This window comes from Coregonus clupeaformis, chromosome 8 (assembly GCF_020615455.1).
Source record: "Coregonus clupeaformis isolate EN_2021a chromosome 8, ASM2061545v1, whole genome shotgun sequence".
NCBI lineage: Eukaryota > Metazoa > Chordata > Actinopteri > Salmoniformes > Salmonidae > Coregonus > Coregonus clupeaformis.
In genome coordinates, this window is record NC_059199.1 from 36171835 (window position 1) to 36191788 (window position 19954).

The following is a 19954-nucleotide window of genomic DNA, read 5'->3' on the forward strand; positions in this document are numbered from 1 at the left end:
TTTAGTCATTTAGCAGACGCTCTTATCCAGAGCGACTTACAGTTAAGTGAGTGCATACATTTTTCATACTGGCCCCCCGTGGGAAACGAACCCACAACCCTGGCGTTGCAATCGCCATGCTCTACCAACTGAGCTACAGGAGGCCAGGACAGAGTTACCTCTGCTGCAGAGGATAAGTTCATTAGAGTTACCAGCCTCAGAAATTGCAGCCCAAATAAATGCTTCACAGAGTTCAAGTCACAGACACATCTCAACATCAACTGTTCAGAGGGGACTGTGTGAATCAGGCATTCATGGTCAAATTGCTGCAAAGAAACCACTACTAAAGAACACCAATAAGAAGAAGAGACCTGCTTGGACCAAGAAACACGAGCAATGGATATAAGACCGGTGAAAATGTGTCCTTTGGTCTGGAGTCCAAATTGGAGATTTTTGGTTCTAACCGCTGTGTCTTTATGAGATGGTCTCGACGTGTAGTTCCTACCGTAAAGCATGGAGGGGGTGGTGTTATGGTGTGGGGGTGCTTTGCTGGTGACACTGTCTGTGATTTATTTCAAATTCAAGGCACACTTAACCAGCATGGCTACCACAGTACTCTGCAGCGATACGCCATCCCATCTGGTTTGGGCTTAGTGGGACTATCATTTGTTTTTCAACAGGACAATGACCCAACACACCTCCAGGCTGTGTAAGGGCTATTTTACCAAGAAGGAGAGTGATGGAGTACTGCATCAGATGGCCTGGCCTCCACAATCTCCCGACCTCACCCCAATTGAGATGGTTTGGGATGAATCGGACGGCAGAGTGAAGGAAAAGCAGCCAAAAAGTGATCAGCATATGTGGGAACTCCTTCAAGACATTTGGAAAAGCATTCCAGGTGAAACTGGTTGAGAGAATGCTAGGAGTGTGCATATCTGTCATCAAGGCAAAGAGTGGCTATTTGAAGAATCTTAAATATAAATTATATTTTTACTTGTTTAACACTTTTTTGGTTACTACATGATTCCATGTGTGTTATTTCATAGTTTTAATGTCTTCACTATTATTCTACAATGTAGAAATGAGTAGGCGTGTCTAAACTTTTGACTGGTACTGTAAGTATTCAGACCCTTTGCTATGAGACAAGAAATTGAGCTCAGGTGCATCCTGTTTCCATTGATCATCCTTGAGATGTTTCTACAACTTGATTGGAGTCCACCTGTGGTAAATTCAGTTGATTGGACATTATTTGGAAAGGCACACCTGTCTTTATAAATGTCCCACAGTTGACAGTGCATGTCAGAGCAAAAACCAAGCCATGAGGTCGAAGGAATTGTCCTTAGAGCTCCGAGACAGGATTGTGTCGAGGCACAGATCTGGGGAAGGGTACCAAAACAATTCTGCAGCATTGAAGGTCCCTAAGAACACATTTGCCTCCATCATTCTTAAATGGAAGAAGTATGAAACCACCAAGACCCTTACTAGAGATAGCCGCCCGGCCAAACTGAGCAATCGGGGGAGAAGGGCCTTGGTCAGGGAGGTGACCAAGTACCCGATGGTCACTCTGTCAGAGCTCTAGAGTTCCTCTGTGGAGATGGGAGAACCTTCCAGAAGAACAACCACCTCTGCAAAACTCCACCAATTAGGAAGCCACTCCTCAGTAAAAGAGGCACATGACAGCTCGCTTGGGAGTTTGCAAAAAGGCACCTAAAGACCCTCAAGACCATGAGAAACAAGATTCTCTGGTCTGATGAAACCAAGATTTAACTCTTTGGCCTGAATACGAAGCGTCACGTCTGGAGGAAACCTGGCACCATCCTGTGGGGATGTTTGTCAGCGGCAGGGACTGTGAGACTAGTCAGGATGGAGGGAAAGATGAACAGAGCAAAGTACAGAGAGATCCTTAATGAAAACCTGCTCCAGAGCACTCTGGACCTCAGACTGGGGCGAAGGTTCACCTTCCAACAGGACAACGACCCTAAGTACACAGCCAAGACAACGCAGGAGTGGCTTTGGGACAAGTCTCTGAACGTCCTTGTGGCCCAGCCAGAGCCCGGACTTTAACCCGATCTAACATCTCTGGAGAGACCTGAAAATAGCTGTGCAACATCGCTCCCCATCCAACCTGACAGAGCTTGAGAGGTTCTGCAGAGAATAATGGGAGAAACTCCTCAAATACAGGTGTGCCAAGCTTGTAGCGTCATACCCAAGAAGACTCAATGCTGTAATCGCTGCCAAAGGTGCTTCAACAATGTACTGAGTAAAGGGTCTGAATACTTATGTAAATGTAATATGCAACAATTTATTAATACCTGTTTTTGCTTTGTCATTATGGGGTATTGTGTGTAGACTGATGAGGGAAAAAAACTATTTAATAAATTTTAGAATAAGGCTGTAATGTAACAAATTGAGGAAAAAGTGAAGAGCCCTATGGGCCAAGGTCAAAAGTAGTGCACTATATAGGGAATAGGGTGCAATTTGGGATGCAGACCCAGCACCACCTAATTAAGACTAAGATGTATTTCTTTCTTCCTCCACAGTTTTCAGATGTTTAAGAATGTCATGAGCATGCATTTTTGAAGAGGCAGGGAATGGAAAATGAGGAGAGGAGAGAGAAGTGGGAAGAGTGAAGAGGATGACATTTCAAACATTATTACAGAAGGTTGGTTGTCGTCACACATCCGGCTTTGCTATTGCTCTTTCGGAAGCAACACGTTAAAAGGGTACAGTCTATTTTCAAATCATGGCAGTTGCCAAGTAGGCTAACCTTTTCATCCCTGTTGGGTTATAACTTGTACATAATGCACCAATTAAAGTGGACATATGCATTGATATGCAGCATGTCCTAGATCCTCCTGTCCTGCATAACATAGAACTACCCCCCCAACAACTAAACCACCATCACATCATAACATAGAACTAACCCCCCCCCAACAACTAAACCACCATCACATAACAGAGAACTAACCGCAAAAGAATGAATCGTTTGCAAACTGCACATCACTACCACATATTTCCCTGCTATCGCTTAGGTCACGGTGATCTGTTCGGAAATTATTTTCACATGCTTTGCTGAATCGAAGTGACTTTCTCTTGTGTTCGTGCACAACAATTCACCCCCACTTTCATGTAAAACAGGGATGGGCAACTGGTGGCCCCCCTTTTGTAGGCACGTGGATCAATTTCCAAACTCAGTCGGGGTCTGAACTTATTGTTGAGAGTTACAATAGTAGAATACACCAGGTGCAATTTCAAAATGAGATTGTGCATCAGCAGTTTCTCTCTTGTTATGTCACTCAATTAATCATGACAGCTAAAATAATTTTGATTGGTAAGTTAGTCTAGCCAGCTATCTAAATCGAATTACCGATTGTGTTAGTCATGCCGATTACATTGATTTCTTTAGTCACTCTCACTCAGATATCATATTAAAAACTGCAAACATCTCTCCACCTTATGGCAAAATGTGTAGAATTGCAGGAAATTAGTTGCAAAATTGCAAAATCTTCCCTCCGCTCCATGGCAAAATGTGTAGAATTGCAGATCCGCAAACCACTGCAGCCCCTCATGATGAGTTCATATTTTGTGGACCCCACCCCCTTCCAAGTTCCCCATCTCTGATGTAAAACATTTGGAAATAGTTTTGCACTGTCTTTAGCTGTGACTTTTGTTGGTAAATGAGATGGATTCCTGTTCATTGTTCTGCCTGTCACCAAATTTCAGCTTCACACGCTAACAGGGGGAAAATAACTTTTGTTTATATCCGGTTTGATTGGGCTGTTTTCCACGGTAACAGTGGTCATAATTGCAAACCCTCTTTTGATTGGACTCTTATGTGGTAAAAGTGATGCAGTGATTGGTCAAAATTGCAAGCTCTCGCATAATATGTGTGGATTGGTTGATTTTACATAGAATTATGCGATCGCAGAATCCTGGAGGGACTGAAGACTGTACAGTATATTCTCAATGCAGCTACACTTTGGGAGAATGCGTCTGTCTGCTACAATTCTGGCGTTTGGCTCCTAAAGCCCTCTGAGCTTGAAGTCCTACTATCCAAAATGTCACATTTACACAACACCACCACTGGTCTTTAGGAAACAATACCCACATTCCTTCCTGTTCATGGTCCATCACACAACCAATCACAGCACTCCATCTACAGTGATAACTGAGGTCTGTGAGCAGAGAAGACTGGCCTTTGAGTCACAATAGAAAAATCAACGGCAGGTCTGAACCTTTCAAATTGTTTTAATGCCACCATGGAATCAATTACCATGAAAAAACCTTTAGATGACCGCCAAGGTACCAAAAAACCCCAGAATGTTTGATATAGCGGGAAAAACCTTTTATTCCACCCAAGCCACACATGTGGGAGTTAGCCTGTCTCATACAGACAGAAGTAAATTAATTGCAAATGAACCTCAACTTTACATCCTTAGCGCAAGCATTTGTTTTGTCCGTTACATGTAACCAAGCCCTGCTTCTTGACCGTTTCCCACGTTAAGGCACGATAGATGGTGTAAGATGGATAGACCCGCTCCTCTCTCTGTCCTCTCTCCATCTCTATAGGAGCTCAGTACCTGTCTCTCTATTGGAGCGTACTGTAGATCAGTGATCACCACATTAGCAGGCCCATTCCTCAGCCTGTCTGACAGACCGCATGCCATATGCTGCTGAGAACAGACTGTTAATAAAACTCTCCTCCACTCGGATCGGCTGTAGTAAATCGATCACTTTTAACATGCTTCCCTGGCAACATCAAGTCTGGTAAAATCAGGTAAGATTTGACTTTATTATTAATGTTTCGACTTTCCTCAGGCCAACCACTAACATTTAACACATTAATGCAGGCAGATTGACAGTAATGAAAATGGCTAGTAGCTCAGTGACAGGGCACCAAGACCTACTGATATATGGATGTTTTTGCTGCACAACGATGTTGACATGACTACTCATTTACCTGCTATAAACACTAACTGTATGCCATACACTAGAGGGTGATATTCAAATTGGGACTCCTGCAGGACTCAAGAGTATTCATGGCAAATACATAAATAAAGCTATGTAGGCCTACAGTTGTGGCCAAATACATTGGCACCCTTTTTTTATAATTCTGTATTTCTTCTAAAATAAGTTGGGGGGGGAAAACACACAAAAACCTTAAGTTTACAATTTAAAATGTAGAAAAGACAGACAAATGCATGGACAAAATTGGCGCCCCGTAGCTAGTACTTGGTTGTACAGCCTTTTGACAAGATAACCGCAGACAAATTCATTTTTGTAGCCATCAATGAGCTTGCGGCACCTTTCTACTGACAATTGACCCACTTTTCAGCAGCAAACTGCTCTAATTCTTCAATATTTGAGGGGTTCCCTCCACCAACTGCTGTTTTCAGATCTCGCAATATGTTTTGGATATGATTCAGATCTGGACTCTTCACTAGCCACTCCAGAATCTCTTCTTAACCATTCCTGGGTGCTTTTTTTTATGTGTGTTTGGGGTTGTTGTCCTGCTGGAAGACCCACAACCTTCAATTGAGACCCAGTTTTTAGACACTGGGTTGAACATTGGACTACAAAACACCTGATAAACTGCTGATTTCATGATGCCATGCGCACGTTCAAGGCCCCCCAGTACCAGAGGCAGCAAAGCAACGCCACAGCATTATCAAACCTCCCCACGTTTGATTCTAGGGAGGCTGTTCGTTTCTTTGAATGAAAAAACTGCTACGTTAAAGAAAACAGCTAAAGAAGGATGGGAGAGATTGAATTACCATTCTAACACGGGCTTGATAAGTGAAGCTTGATAAGAACAAACCAATTGGTTCAGAGACCCAATAGGAGAGAACACTGAAAACAGGCTGGATGATGTTAGATAATAGACTACAACAACAGTTAAAGGATGTGATGGGAAAGTTGTGGAATGGGACAACAGATGGTCGATAACAACACAGCAAACTAGGATAAAACGAGTTAATAACACCATAATGAAATTACTTCTGAGACATGGAGATGAATGAACATGGTATGATATTGGACATGTATAGTATATCATTAAACATCTAGTTACAGTGGGGGAAAAAAGTATTTAGTCAGCCACCAATTGTGCAAGTTCTCCCACTTAAAAAGATGAGAGAGGCCTGTAATTTTCATCATAGGTACACGTCAACTATGACAGACAAATTGAGAAGAAAAAAAATCCAGAAAATCACATTGTAGGATCTTTAATGAATTTATTTGCAAATTATGGTGGAAAATAAGTATTTGGTCACCTACAAACAAGCAAGATTTTTGGCTCTCACAGACCTGTAACTTCTTCTTTAAGAGGCTCCTCTGTCCTCCACTCGTTACCTGTATTAATGGCACCTGTTTGAACTTGTTATCAGTATAAAAGACACCTGTCCACAACCTGAAACAGTCACACTCCAAACTCCACTATGGGCAAGACCAAAGAGCTGTCAAAGGACACCAGAAACAAAATTGTAGACCTGCACCAGGCTGGGAAGACTGAATCTGCAATAGGTAAGCAGCTTGGTTTGAAGAAATCAACTGTGGGAGCAATTATTAGGAAATGGAAGACATACAAGACCACTGATAATCTCCCTCGATCTGGGGCTCCACGCAAGATCTCACCCCGTGGGGTCAAAATGATCACAAGAACGGTGAGCAAAAATCCCAGAACCACACGGGGGGACCTAGTGAATGACCTGCAGAGAGCTGGGACCAAAGTAACAAAGCCTACCATCAGTAACACACTACGCCGCCAGGGACTCAAATCCTGCAGTGCCAGACGTGTCCCCCTGCTTAAGCCAGTACATGTCCAGGCCCGTCTGAAGTTTGCTATGATCCAGAAGAGGATTGGGAGAATGTCATATGGTCAGATGAAACCAAAATATAACTTTTTGGTAAAAACTCAACTCGTCGTGTTTGGAGGACAAAGAATGCTGAGTTGCTTCCAAAGAACACCATACCTACTGTGAAGCATGGGGGTGGAAACATCATGCTTTGGGGCTGTTTTTCTGCAAAGGGACCAGGACGACTGATCCGTGTAAAGGAAAGAATGAATGGGGCCATGTATCGTGAGATTTTGAGTGAAAACCTCCTTCCATCAGCAAGGGCATTGAAGATGAAACGTGGCTGGGTCTTTCAGCATGACAATGATCCCAAACACACCGCCCGGGCAACGAAGGAGTGGCTTCGTAAGAAGCATTTCAAGGTCCTGGAGTGGCCTAGCCAGTCTCCAGATCTCAACCCCATAGAAAATCTTTGGAGGGAGTTGAAAGTCTGTTGCCCAGCGACAGCCCCAAAACATCACTGCTCTAGAGGAGATCTGCATGGAGGAATGGGCCAAAATACCAGCAACAGTGTGTGAAAACCTTGTGAAGACTTACAGAAAACGTTTGACCTGTGTCATTGCCAACAAAGGGTATATAACAAAGTATTGAGAAACTTTTGTTATTGACCAAATACTTATTTTCCACCATAATTTGCAAATAAATTCATTAAAAATCCTACAATGTGATTTTCTGGAATTTTTTTTCTAATTTTGTCTGTCATAGTTGACGTGTACCTATGATGAAAATTACAGGCCTCTCTCATCTTTTTAAGTGGGAGAACTTGCACAATTGGTGGCTGACTAAATACTTTTTTTCCCCACTGTATGTTACTGACCTCTGTATGTGCAAAAAGTATGTGACAAAAGGAGCAAATTGTACTTCGATGGGAAGGCATCTCATGGTTCATGGACGTAATGTAATAACATTGTTAGAAAAGTTATCCACATCCACACACAGGACACCTTCTCAGAAAAGAGATTTAGACAGTAACTTGATAGCAGAAAGATCGAGGGGTACCAATCCAAAATACAGAAGTAAGAAGAGCTTTAGGTTTCGCGTTGTCATTTAATTTCTAGGTCAGTGATTTAAACAGGACAAGCGGTGAAGCCTGAGCCTCCATTCTTCCTTCAACACTTTAAACTAAAAAAGACCAAAGACAAGAAAGAAAGAAAATGTATCTTTTCATGGAAGATTCTGACACAGCAGCTTCTCAGAACAGCAGCAGAAGTGCAGAACTGTAGCCCGTGGCGACCAGGGTTACAGAACATTATCTTTCAGTTGAACTCATAAACAGAACGAGTGAATGTCTGCAGTCTCTCTTGATTCGTGTCCGAAATTGCACCCTCTTCCCTATGCAGTGCACTACTTTTGACCAGATCTCAGGGTACCCCTCTAAAGAGAATGTGTTCTCAATTATGTACCTAAAGGCAAACTCAATAAAGGGTATAGGGTGCTATTCTAGACACAGCCATAATCCATTTCTGCAGTCTTCTGGTTCACAACAAGCCCTTCGTCAATCATAGTGTGACAAATCACAGTGATATCTAAAACAGATTAAAACTCATAACTGGAACCCATTTGCCGTGACAAGCTGTGTGACCTGTACTAGTGTCAAGGTCAGGGGGAACAGAGAAAGGGGGAGGGGAGAAAGAGAGCCATATTCTACATGGCAATAATAAAACCCAGGTCAGGAAAAGGAGAGAAAACAACGTCACACAGATTTCGATCACGAGTGTCGCTCCCGTTTTTATTCAACCATCAGATTCTCATTTCTTTCACCTCGTCTCTCTCCAAATAACTTAAAAGCCACATGTCCACAAAATGACTAGAGGCATTCAGCCAGTGTAAGGGGACAGAATACCATTCAGAACAGCTCAATAAAACATTAGCCTTTATATACAAATTATGTATGTGTGTGTGTGTGTGTCTCTGAGTGTGTGTGTGGGTAAATAATAAGTATGGCTGAATGCCAGACAGCTCAACCTCAAACAGACGAAGAGGCATCAAGCAGACTCTGTTTAACCAGCCCATTCAGATAAAGCGTGTGATGAGGAGCTTCTCTTACCAGCCAGCCAGATTTAGGAGGACAGAGTTGGGCTCCCTGGGGAATCAATTAAAACTTTGTGGTGCCATCACCATTAGCAATGCAATCAGCACAGTCTTACAACACACGAGACCAGTGAGTGACAGAGAGCAGAGAACATAAGCACCAACACTGAGTGGCGGAGGCAGAGGAACTTGACTTAGAAGAACAATACTTTTATTGTCCATTAAACACCATTATCTAGCTTGGAGGCTGGAGGTGCACAGCCTGCACACATTAGTGGATGTACCAGGAAAAACAGCACAATAACCACTGTGTGTGTGTGTGTGTGTTTTTGACTGTGTGTATGTGTATGCACGTGTAATGATTTTATTCTCAGAATACTTTCCTTGAAGAGAGAGATGGAACATCAAAAGGTGTACTGATGTTTTTATGTCTTAGTGTAGTTGTGTGTGTGTGTGTGTGTGTGTGTGTACTTCTGTCTGTGTATGGCAGACATTAGGAACTCAGAACAGCACATAACGCAGAGCCAACCACACTGCTCTAACCCTGTCAGGTACAATGTATGTGTGTGTGTTCCTCACCTCCTTGTCCATGCTGTCCAGATCTTCTTTACAGAATGTGTAGAGGGGGTTGGTCTCTGACATGCTGGGCTGGCGTTCCCTCCGGCGGCAGGAGGGTCCAGGCTGCTCCTCGTCTCGACTGGAGGGACCCGCCGTCTCCCCCTGCTGGTCCTTCTGACTCCCCCTGGTCACACCACAACAAACAACCATCAGCCAGACACAAACATCTCCAACTATTACCTAATTAACCAGAAACATTGTGAAAACTGGTGCCTTTTTATCACCGATAGTGTGAAAGACGAAGAGAAAACAGCCTTTGTGTGTCTTATAATTACATTCAGCCTCCAAAACAGCTACACTTTTCCATTATGTTCTGAACTTTTAGTAGAGGCTCAGGCTTACAGCCCATCAGCCTTAGGGGCTAGCAGGAGTATACAGCTAATATACAACCCTACTAGACATATATACAAGTCCTGTTAAAGGCAGGTGAAATGTGGTCGGCCACAAACACATTACTGAGGCTGGAACGGACGGTAATCTACAGTTCCAGTCAAAGGTTTGGACACACCTACTCATTCAAGGCTTTTTCTTTATTTTTACTATTTTCTACATTGTAGAATAATAGAAGACATCAAAACTATGAAATAACAAATATGGAATCATGTAGTAACCAAAAGTGGTAAACAAATCAAAATATTATTTAAGAGGATTCAAATAGCCACCCTTTGCCTTTTAAGCAGCTTTGTACACTCTTGGCATTCTCTCAACCAGCTTCACCTGGAATGCTTTTCCAACAGTATTGAAGGAGTTCCCACATATGCTTAGCACTTGTTGGCTGCTTTTCCTTCACTCTGCCGTCCGACTCATCCTAAACCATCTCAATTGGGTTGAGGTCGGGGGATTGTGGAGGCCAGGTCATTTGATGCAGCACTCCATCACTCTCCTTCTTGGTAAAATAGCCCTTTCACAGCCTGGAGGTGTGTTGGGTCATTGCCCTGTTGAAAAACAAATGATAGTCCCACTAAGCCCAAACCAGCTGGGATGGCATATCGCTGCAGAATACTGTGGTAGCCATGCTGGTTAAGTGCCTTGAATTCTACCAGCAAAGTACCCCACACCATAACACCTCCATGCTTTACGGTGGGAACTACACATGTGGAGATCATCCGTTCACCCACACAAAGACATGGCGTTTTGAACCAAAAATCTCCAATTTGGACTCCAGACCAAAGGACAAATTTCCACCGGTTTAATGTCCATTGCTCGTGTTTCTTGGCCCAAGCAGGTCTCTTCTTCTTATTGGTGTCCTTTACTAGTGGTTTCTTTGCAGCAATTTGACCCCACACTCCCCTCTGAACAGTTGATGTTGAGATGTGTCTGTTACTTGAACTCTGTGAAGCATTTATTTGGGCTGCAATTTCTAAGGCTGGTAACTCTAATGAACTTATTCTCTGCAGCAGAGTTAATTCTGAGTCTTCCATACCTGTGGCGGTCCTCATGAGAGCCAGTTTCATCATAGCGCTTGATGGTTTTTAAGACTGCACTTGAAGAAACGTACAAAGTTCTTGAAATGATCCGTATTGACGGACTTTCATATCTTAAAGTAATGATGGACTGCCGTTTCTCTTTGCTTATTTCAGCTGTTCTTGCCATAATATGGACTTGGTCTTTTACCCAATAGGGATATATTCTGTATACCCCCCTACCTTGTCACAAGACAACTGATTGGATCAAACGCATTAAGAAGGAAAGAAACTCCACAAATTAACTTTTAAGAAGGCACACCAGTTAATTGAAATGCATTCCAGGTGAAGCTGGTTGAGAGAATGCCAAGAGTGTGCAAAGCTGTCATCAAGGCAAAGGGTGGCTATTTGAAGAATCTCAAATATATAATATATTTTGATTTGTTTAACACTTTTTGGGTTACCACATGATTCCATATGTGTTATTCCATAGTTGATGTCTTCACTATTATTCTACAATGTAAAAAATAGCACAAATAAAGAAAAACCCTTGAATGAGTAGGTGTGTCCAAACTTGACTGATAGTGTATATCTACCCCCCACACACACATTTGTCTCCAAGTTTGTGTGTGTTTATTTCCAAAGATATGGGAGAAAGTCAAGGATAGGTGTTACGAAGGAAGGATACAGTAAAACTATAAATTAATATAATAAAAAGACAGATGCTACCCATTAAACTTTCAGTTTTTAATCTAGGACAACGTCGACATGTAGCAGGACACACAATCTGTGATGTGTCCCACAGAGTGGAGGAGAAAAACAAGTAGGGAAGGAGGGAAAAAGGAGGGTGGAGGGAGAGAAGGTGGGAAGATGGGAGGAGGGGTGCAACTTCTGGGCTTTTAAACGCTGTGAAAATAAGATATTTCCCAGTGGGAGACAGAGCGGTTTGCAGATCAGCGAGAGATTCACTGGGATAGTAGGAAATTACAGACATATTCCCTTCATTTTACACCAAGCAGGATACAGTGGGGAAAAAAAGTATTTAGTCAGCCACCAATTGTGCAAGTTCTCCCACTTAAAAAGATGAGAGAGGCCTGTAATTTTCATCATAGGTACACGTCAACTATGACAGACAAATAGAGCATTTTTTTTCTCCAGAAAATCACATTGTAGGATTTTTAATGAATTAATTTGCAAATTATGGTGGAAAATAAGTATTTGGTCCCTACAATCAAGCAAGATTTCTGGCTCTCACAGACCTGTAACTTCTTCTTTAAGAGGCTCCTCTGTCCTCCACTCGTTAACTGTATTAATGGCACCTGTTTGAACTTGTTATCAGTATAAAAGACACCTGTCCACAACCTCAAACAGTCACACTCCAAACTCCACTATGGCCAAGACCAAAGAGCTGTCAAAGGACACCAGAAACACAATTGTAGACCTGCACCAGGCTGGGAAGACTGAATCTGCAATAGGTAAGCAGCTTGGTTTGAAGAAATCAACTGTGGAGCAATTATTAGGAAATGGAAGACATACAAGACCACTGATAATCTCCCTCGATCTGGGGCTCCACGCAAGATCTCACCCCGTGGGGGTCAAAATGATCACAAGAACGGTGAGCAAAAATCCCAGAACCACACGGGGGGACCTAGTGAATTACCTGCAGAGAGCTGGGACCAAAGTAACAAAGCCTACCATCAGTAACACACTACGCCGCAGGGACTCAAATCCTGCAGTGCTAGACGTGTCCCCTTGCTTAAGCCAGTACATGTCCAGGCCCGTCTGAAGTTTGCTAGAGTGCATTTGGATGATCCAGAAGAGGATTGGGAGAATGTCATATGGTCAGATGAAACCAAAATATAACTTTTTGGTAAAAACTCAACTCATCGTGTTTGGAGGACAAAGAATGCTGAGTTGCATCCAAAGAACACCATACCTACTGTGAAGCATGGGGGTGGAAACATCATGCTTTGGGGCTGTTTTTTCTGCAAAGGGACCAGGACGACTGATCCGTGTAAAGGAAAGAATGAATGGGGCCATGTATCGTGAGATTTTGAGTGAAAACCTCCTTCCATCAGCAAGGGCATTGAAGATGAAACGTGGCTGGGTCTTTCAGCATGACAATGATCCCAAACACACCGCCCGGGCAATGAAGGAGTGGCTTCGTAAGAAGCATTTCAAGGTCCTGGAGTGGCCTAGCCAGTCTCCAGATCTCAACCCCATAGAAAATCTTTGGAGGGAGTTGAAAGTCCGTGTTGCCCAGCGACAGCCCCAAAACATCACTGCTCTAGAGGAGATCTGCATGGAGGAATGGGCCAAAATACCAGCAACAGTGTGTGAAAACCTTGTGAAGACTTACAGAAAACGTTTGACCTGTGTCATTGCCAACAAAGGGTACATAACAAAGTATTGAGAAACTTTTGTTATTGACCAAATACTTATTTTCCACCATAATTTGCAAATAAATTCATTAAAAATCCTACAATGTGATTTTCTGGATTTTTTTCCCTCATTTTGTCTGTCATAGTTGACGTGAACCTATGATGAAAATTACAGGCCTCTCTCATCTTTTTAAGTGGGAGAACTTGCACAATTGGTGGCTGACTAAATACTTTTTTCCCCCACTGTACATAACATGTTCTAAATTAAGTCTACTCAAAATACTAATAATATTGCCCTTAATTGATGAATCTGATTGGTCTATTTCAGCGAGCTACTCTTGTCTAGTCACATTGTGAAGGACGTTTGTACAACACAGTTACTTCTCCCAATGACTGGCATTTGCTACTGTATAGCATTTTACAGATAAAGGAGAACCCAGAAGCAGCCTGTCCTTGGATAAGCTACAAGGAGCTCCTGAGGAGTGAGGCTTAGAGAGCATGTTTTGCAGAATGTTTAGGCTAAAGGATATCTGAGGATGGCCAAGATGAGGCAGTGTGTGTGGAGCCAAGTTGAGGCTGGGAAAATAATTAGAGCCCGACCGATAACCAATATTCAATAAATAGGATGAAAAAAGGGAATCTCATGCAGATCTGAACACTTGCGGCCATTCTCATGATCTGTCATTATTGTCACAATGTACGAAAATCAACATTTGAAGCATAGTTATTGGATGGGAATTTATGAGAATTCGCTTTTTAATTTCCCCGCTGTAAAACAGTATATCGGCAGATATCGGTACGTTTTAGTCCCCAACCCAATCGGACCCCAAAAAAACATATCAGTCGGCCTCTAAAAAGAATCTCTCTTTGGGAATGGGTAGACTGCCCTGGGGTTGGCACGTCTCACTACTATCATGTTAGATCTGGTTAGAGGACCTTATTGAGAATAGCCGTGTACCTAGCTGAGGATAAACAAGTGAGAGTGGCTGGGCCCACCGAGTGAGGATGTAGAGAGGAATGTTTCTCTCAGACACCGAGAAAGTAAGCGATTAAGAGGGTAACGACACTCCTCATCACCCAGGATGCATTGCAGGCGGCAGCACTTCCTCCTGGCGGTCTCCAATTTGGCGAGGGGCTTCTTTGATGATTCCACTCTAATTTGGTTTAATGTATCTAAAACTCAGCATTGTGTGTGTGTGTGGGTGTGTGTGTGTGTGGCGTGTGACCAAAACTCTGCCTCCCTGTGGCTAAGCATGCATAATACAGCACCATGCTTTGCTGCGAAGCGTCATTATGATGTTAATAACATGACATACACTACCTGACGAAAGGTGTGTGGACACTTGCTCGTTGAACATCTCATTCCAAAATCGTGGGCATTACTATGGAGTTGGTCCCCCCTTTGCTGCTATAAAAAGCCTCCACTCTTCTGGGAAGGCTTTCCACTAGATGTTGGAACATTGCTACGGGGACTTGCTTCCATTCAGCCACAAGAGCATTAGTGGAGGTCGGGCACGGATGATGGGCGATTAGGCCTGGCTCGCAGTCGGCGTTCCAATTCATCCCAAAGGTGTTTGATGGGGTTGAGGTAAGGGCTCTGTGCAGGCCTAGTCAAGTTCTTCCACACCAACCAACAAACCATTTCTGTATGGACATCGCTTTGTGCACTGGGGCATTGTCATGCTGAAACAGGAAAGGGCCTTCCCCAAACCATTGCCACAAGCACAGAATCGTCTAGAATGTAATTGTATGCTATAGCGTTAAGATTTCCCTTCACTGGAACTAAGAGACCTAGCCCGAAACATGAAAAACAGCCCCAGACCATTATTCCTCCTTCACCAAAACTTTACAGTTGGCACTATGCATCCGCCAAACCCAGACTCATCCTGGCATCCGCCAAACCCAGACTCATCCTGGCATCCGCCAAACCCAGACTCATCCGTCGGACTGCCAGATGGTGAACCATGATTAATCAATCCAGAGAACATGTTTCCACTGCTCCAGAGTCCTATGGCGCGAGCTTTACATCACTCCAGCCGACACTTGGCATTGTGCATGGTGATCTTAGGTTTGTGTGCGGCTGCTCGGCCATGGAAACCCATTTCATGAAGCTCCCGACAAACAGCTGTTGTCCTGACGTTGCTTCCAGAGGCAGTTTGGAACTCTGTATTGAGTGTTACAACCGAGTACAGACAATTTTTACGTGCAACACGCTTCAGCACTTGGCGGTCCCGTTCTGTGAGCTTGTGTGGCCTACTACTTCACAGCTGAGCCGTTGTTGCTCCTAGACGTTTCCAATTCACAATAAAAGCACTTACAGTTGACCGGGGCAGCTCTAGCAGGGCAGAAATTTGACAAACTGACTTGTTGGAAAGATGGCATCCTATGCCACGTTGAAGGCCATTCTACTGCCAATGTTTGTCTATGGAGATTACATGGCTGTGTGCTCGATTTTATACACCTGTCAGCAACGGGGGTGGCTGAAATAGCCAAATCCACTAATTTGATGGGGTGTCCACATACTTTTGTATATATAGTGTATCTGGCTCAAAGCAGAAAGTTAGGGAGCCACTGGCAGAGACCGTGCAGTAAACAGATGCCAGCCAATTTAGTGATTAAACACTTTCACAACAATTGGAGCCAGCTCAAAAGGAAGCTTTTTAACCATCAAGCCTAAGATGTTAACTATTTTGTACCTGGCAATTGAGGTGACAGGGATGCTTTAGGTGACTCACATAGGAAGGACAGAGGGTTTTCTAAAGTGAGACAGATTGAATCTCGACAAACTATGGTTAAAGAAGCTACCTACACTACTGAAAACAGTAATACATGCAAACACCGCAAGTAATAAACCCTTTACGTAGGACTTGGAAGTAAAAATCAGTTAATACAACTAGAACTTATTGTAGCGGCTTGCTGACTAATGAGCCTTTTGCCTTCACATTCATCACAGCCCCAGTGTTTTATTTTGTTTTTTGTCGCCTCCATTCCAGCATTAACATGCTAATTCATCTTCACCTCTAGCTGTAGAACAGAGTGAACAGGCAGAAACTCCAGCAGCAAATCGGCTAATCATTTCATTCCAGGAGAACAATCCCAAAGCTGCCAACGCCCGCATGACTTTACGACGCTCAGATTATTATTTAGAGCCTGAGATTAATGTAATGTATAGATGGAGTCTAGGAGAAAATCCAATTTGGCAAAAGAAGGGAAAGAGCAAATACAGCATATAGGCCTCTGAGACCAGGGCATTAGATATATATATATAAATATACATTCAATACATACATCTCCAGAGTTGCAGTGCTGAACAGGCACTTCTCCCTCTAGCAGACAATATATTCTCACTTTCGACACAACTCTAAATGAATGGGTCAGAGCTCAGAGGGAGCAGGGTCAGTCGGGGAGCCGCCTTGCAGCGTAAACGACTGCTACTCTGCTGCTAGACAGACAGGTGGTCTCTGGCCTCCTAATAGAAATATGATTAACATGCCAGACACTGTTCTCTATGTTACAGCTGTAAGCATTGCCAGAGTTTTCAGTGCTCTTCTGTCTACAGGGCCGGCTAATACTAAAAGGTGAGGTAATACATTTCCATTACAGTCGTCATTTAGCAGGCGCTCTTATCCAGAGCGACTTACAGGAGCAATTAAGGTTAAGTGCCTTGCTCAAGTGGATAGACAGAATTTTCACCTAGCCGGCTCAGGGATTTGCTCTTAACCGCTAGGCTACCTGCCACCCTATAGCAGCCATCAGAGCAAAGAAACAGGAAAGACAGGTCAGACACAAGCTGCGTTGCAGAACATTCTAACTGGTACGAGACCCGGTGTCCTTGCTCATCTAGGTATGAGGGGGGGCAAGAAGACTTAGGAAGAGCTGCTTACTAGCTACTTAGAAGCACTGAAAAGCCAACCATCGATCCCAGATATCAATACATCTGATGGAGCGCCACAGAAGAAGAGAACAGATCTGAATGTCATCCATCACCATGTGTGATCACCATGGCTGATGTGTGCACATTGTTACAAAGTCAAAAAGTACATGTCACACACAGTTGTGAACACAGTTGAATAGCCAGGTCAGTACCTGAGGGAGGTCTGGTCGCCGTGGGCAGCAGACATGGAGGCCTGGAGGTAAGATTGTGGTCTGGCGGCCTGAGGCCCGCGGCGAATCAGCTTCCCCGTGACCGGGTCGTACGTCCGCACCTCAGGGGCAGCTGGAGGGGGGCGGTGGTGGTGGAGGGGGGCGTTGGGGAACAGGGGGTTCTGGAAGGACCCTTGGTGGTCAGGGAACGTGGCTGGGCTGTTGCTCCTAAAGACAGACAGAGAAACACCATCAGATAAATGTGCAAGTGTGTGAGTGTATGTGTACTGTTGTGACTTTGTGTGTGTTTGTGTATACCGTTGGGTCTTGGTGCAGTCCTCCTTCAGTGGATACAGTGATTCATCCACCCTTTCCCAGCGCTCCAGACATCCCCACAGCCAGTCAGGATTCACCACATGGAGATGTTTACAGCCTTGGGCCTGATGCACCTTCTCTGTACCTGGTAGAGAGACGGGGAGAGCAAGGATCAGTCATTAAATCAAGAGGAAGAATTAATACGGTCTGTCGTTAGATACCACGCTTAACAACCAAGCTGCATAAACAAAGGAGCAAATTGAAGAGAGAAATATCCAGCAACTCTCGGATGACAATGAAAGTTGGTTTTAATTGTTAAAACCAACTTTCAGGGTGTAGGCTCAATCATACATTCAAAGCCAATTACCAATTGCCCTGAAGCATTTCATTTTTCACCAATCCATTAGGTTCCATTGACAATCAGTTTCTGTTTTATTGGCATTATGTCAGTTCTGACGAGGGTTGGGAGCAGCTATTTCCACTTGACTTGGGGCTATTGATGTCTGACACACAGAGACAGAGACCTGCATCTCAGAGCAGCAGCATACCTCATCAGAGCACCGTACCTAATTAACACAAGGTTAGCCCATCTCACGGCGACAAGTACTGACCTTGCTCTGCACATCATTAGCCTTTCATTTTTGGCGGCCATATTGATCTGGTGTGTCTGAAACTGAAACTGGCTTGTTCTGTTCCGACCGTGTAGCTAGCTAGAAGCCAGGGATCAACAACAAGAGGTCAGCCCTGAGACTGCATAGCAACAGTGGCCAGACAAACAAATCCTCTGAATATGATCTGACTGCCAATGCTTTCTCTGTTATCACTCTTTCATCCCATTCATTTTTCACCGTAGGGATTTTACAATATGACAAACAATGTCAGTATACAAGTTACTGCTCACGTATACCCTTTAAATCATATATAATTGGAAAGCTTATATTCACAGCTATCAAATCAGACATTTCTGGAATGTTCAGGTCAACATAACTTTGACATATCAGAATTTCCTGTATAAATTGCTTTTAAAAGGAAGCCCTGATACATTTTAAACGTTGTTTGACAAGTGTAACTTGGCCACTCAGGAACATTCAATGTCGTCTTGGTAAGCAACTCCAGTGTAGATCTGGCCTTGTGTTTTTGTTTATTGTCATGCTGAAAGGTGAATTAGTCTCCCAGTGTCTATTGGAAAGCAGATTGAACTAGGTTATCCTCTAGGATTTGCCCCAAACATAACACTTTGTATTCAGGACAAGTATTACTTAAGTACCTTGTTGCAAACAGGATGCATGTTTTAGAATATTTTATTCTGTACAGGCTCCCTTCTATTTCACTTTAGGTTAGTATTGTGGAGTAACTACAATGTTATTGATCCATCTTTAGTTCTCATATCACAACCATTAAACTCTGTTTTAAAATCACTATTGGCTTCATGGTGAAATCCCTGAACAGTTTCCTTCCTCTCCGGCAACTGAGTTAGGAATGATGCCTCTATCTTTGTAGTGACTGGGTGTATTGATACACCATCCAAAGCCTAATTAGTAACTTCACCAACTTCACCAAGGGATATTCAGAGTCTGCCTTGTATATTTTTATACATCTACTAATAGGTGCCCTTCTTTCACTGGTCTTTGTGGTTGAATCGGTTCTTGAAATTCACTACTCAATTGAGGGACCTTACAGATAATTGTATGTGTGGGGTACAGAGATGGGGTAGTTACTCAAAAATCATGTTAACCAATATTATTGAACACGGAATGAGTCCATGCAACTTATTATGTGATTTGTTAAGCACACTTTTACTTCTGAACTTTAGGCTTGCCATAACAAAGGGGTTGAATACTTATTGACTCAAGACATTTCAGCTTTTCATTTTAAAAACATAATTCCACTTTGACATTATGGGTTATTGTGTGTAGATCAGTGAAACAATTAAATTCAGGCTGTAACAACAAAATGTGGAAAAAGTAAAGGTGGTGAATACTCTGAAGGCACTGTAAGAGCGCAAGTACTTGTTGCATACTGACATTGTTTGGCATATGGGAATATCCCTATGGGAAAAATGAATCGGATGGAGGAATGAAAGAAAGAGTGATAACACAGAGAAAGCTGCCATTGCTGCACTACTATCAAACATTTTCCAACTCTAGGGACATAGACCTTCAAGACAATCATCCCAAGTGAGACCCCCCCCCCCCTTCTACTTTTAAATCACTACAAAGAAACCATTTCCCACAGGCCACCAGCAGGACTTTTCTATTCATGCTGTGCGTGCTCTCAGCTGCCTGCTCCA

General features: G+C 43.3%; 1 protein-coding gene across 1 annotated transcript in view; it reads right to left on the minus strand.

The window, feature by feature from the left end:
• The window catches only part of LOC121571960 (RNA polymerase II subunit A C-terminal domain phosphatase), a 106353-nt gene that overhangs the window by 58381 nt on the left and 28018 nt on the right, over positions 1-19954 (minus strand). Inside the window, exons 9-11 of the mRNA XM_045221984.1 lie at positions 17668-17809; positions 17353-17577; positions 9444-9606 (exon numbers count right to left, since the gene is read on the minus strand). Of these exons, the coding sequence (XP_045077919.1) occupies positions 9444-9606; positions 17353-17577; positions 17668-17809 (530 nt within the window). The remainder of the gene's footprint in view (positions 1-9443; positions 9607-17352; positions 17578-17667; positions 17810-19954) is intronic.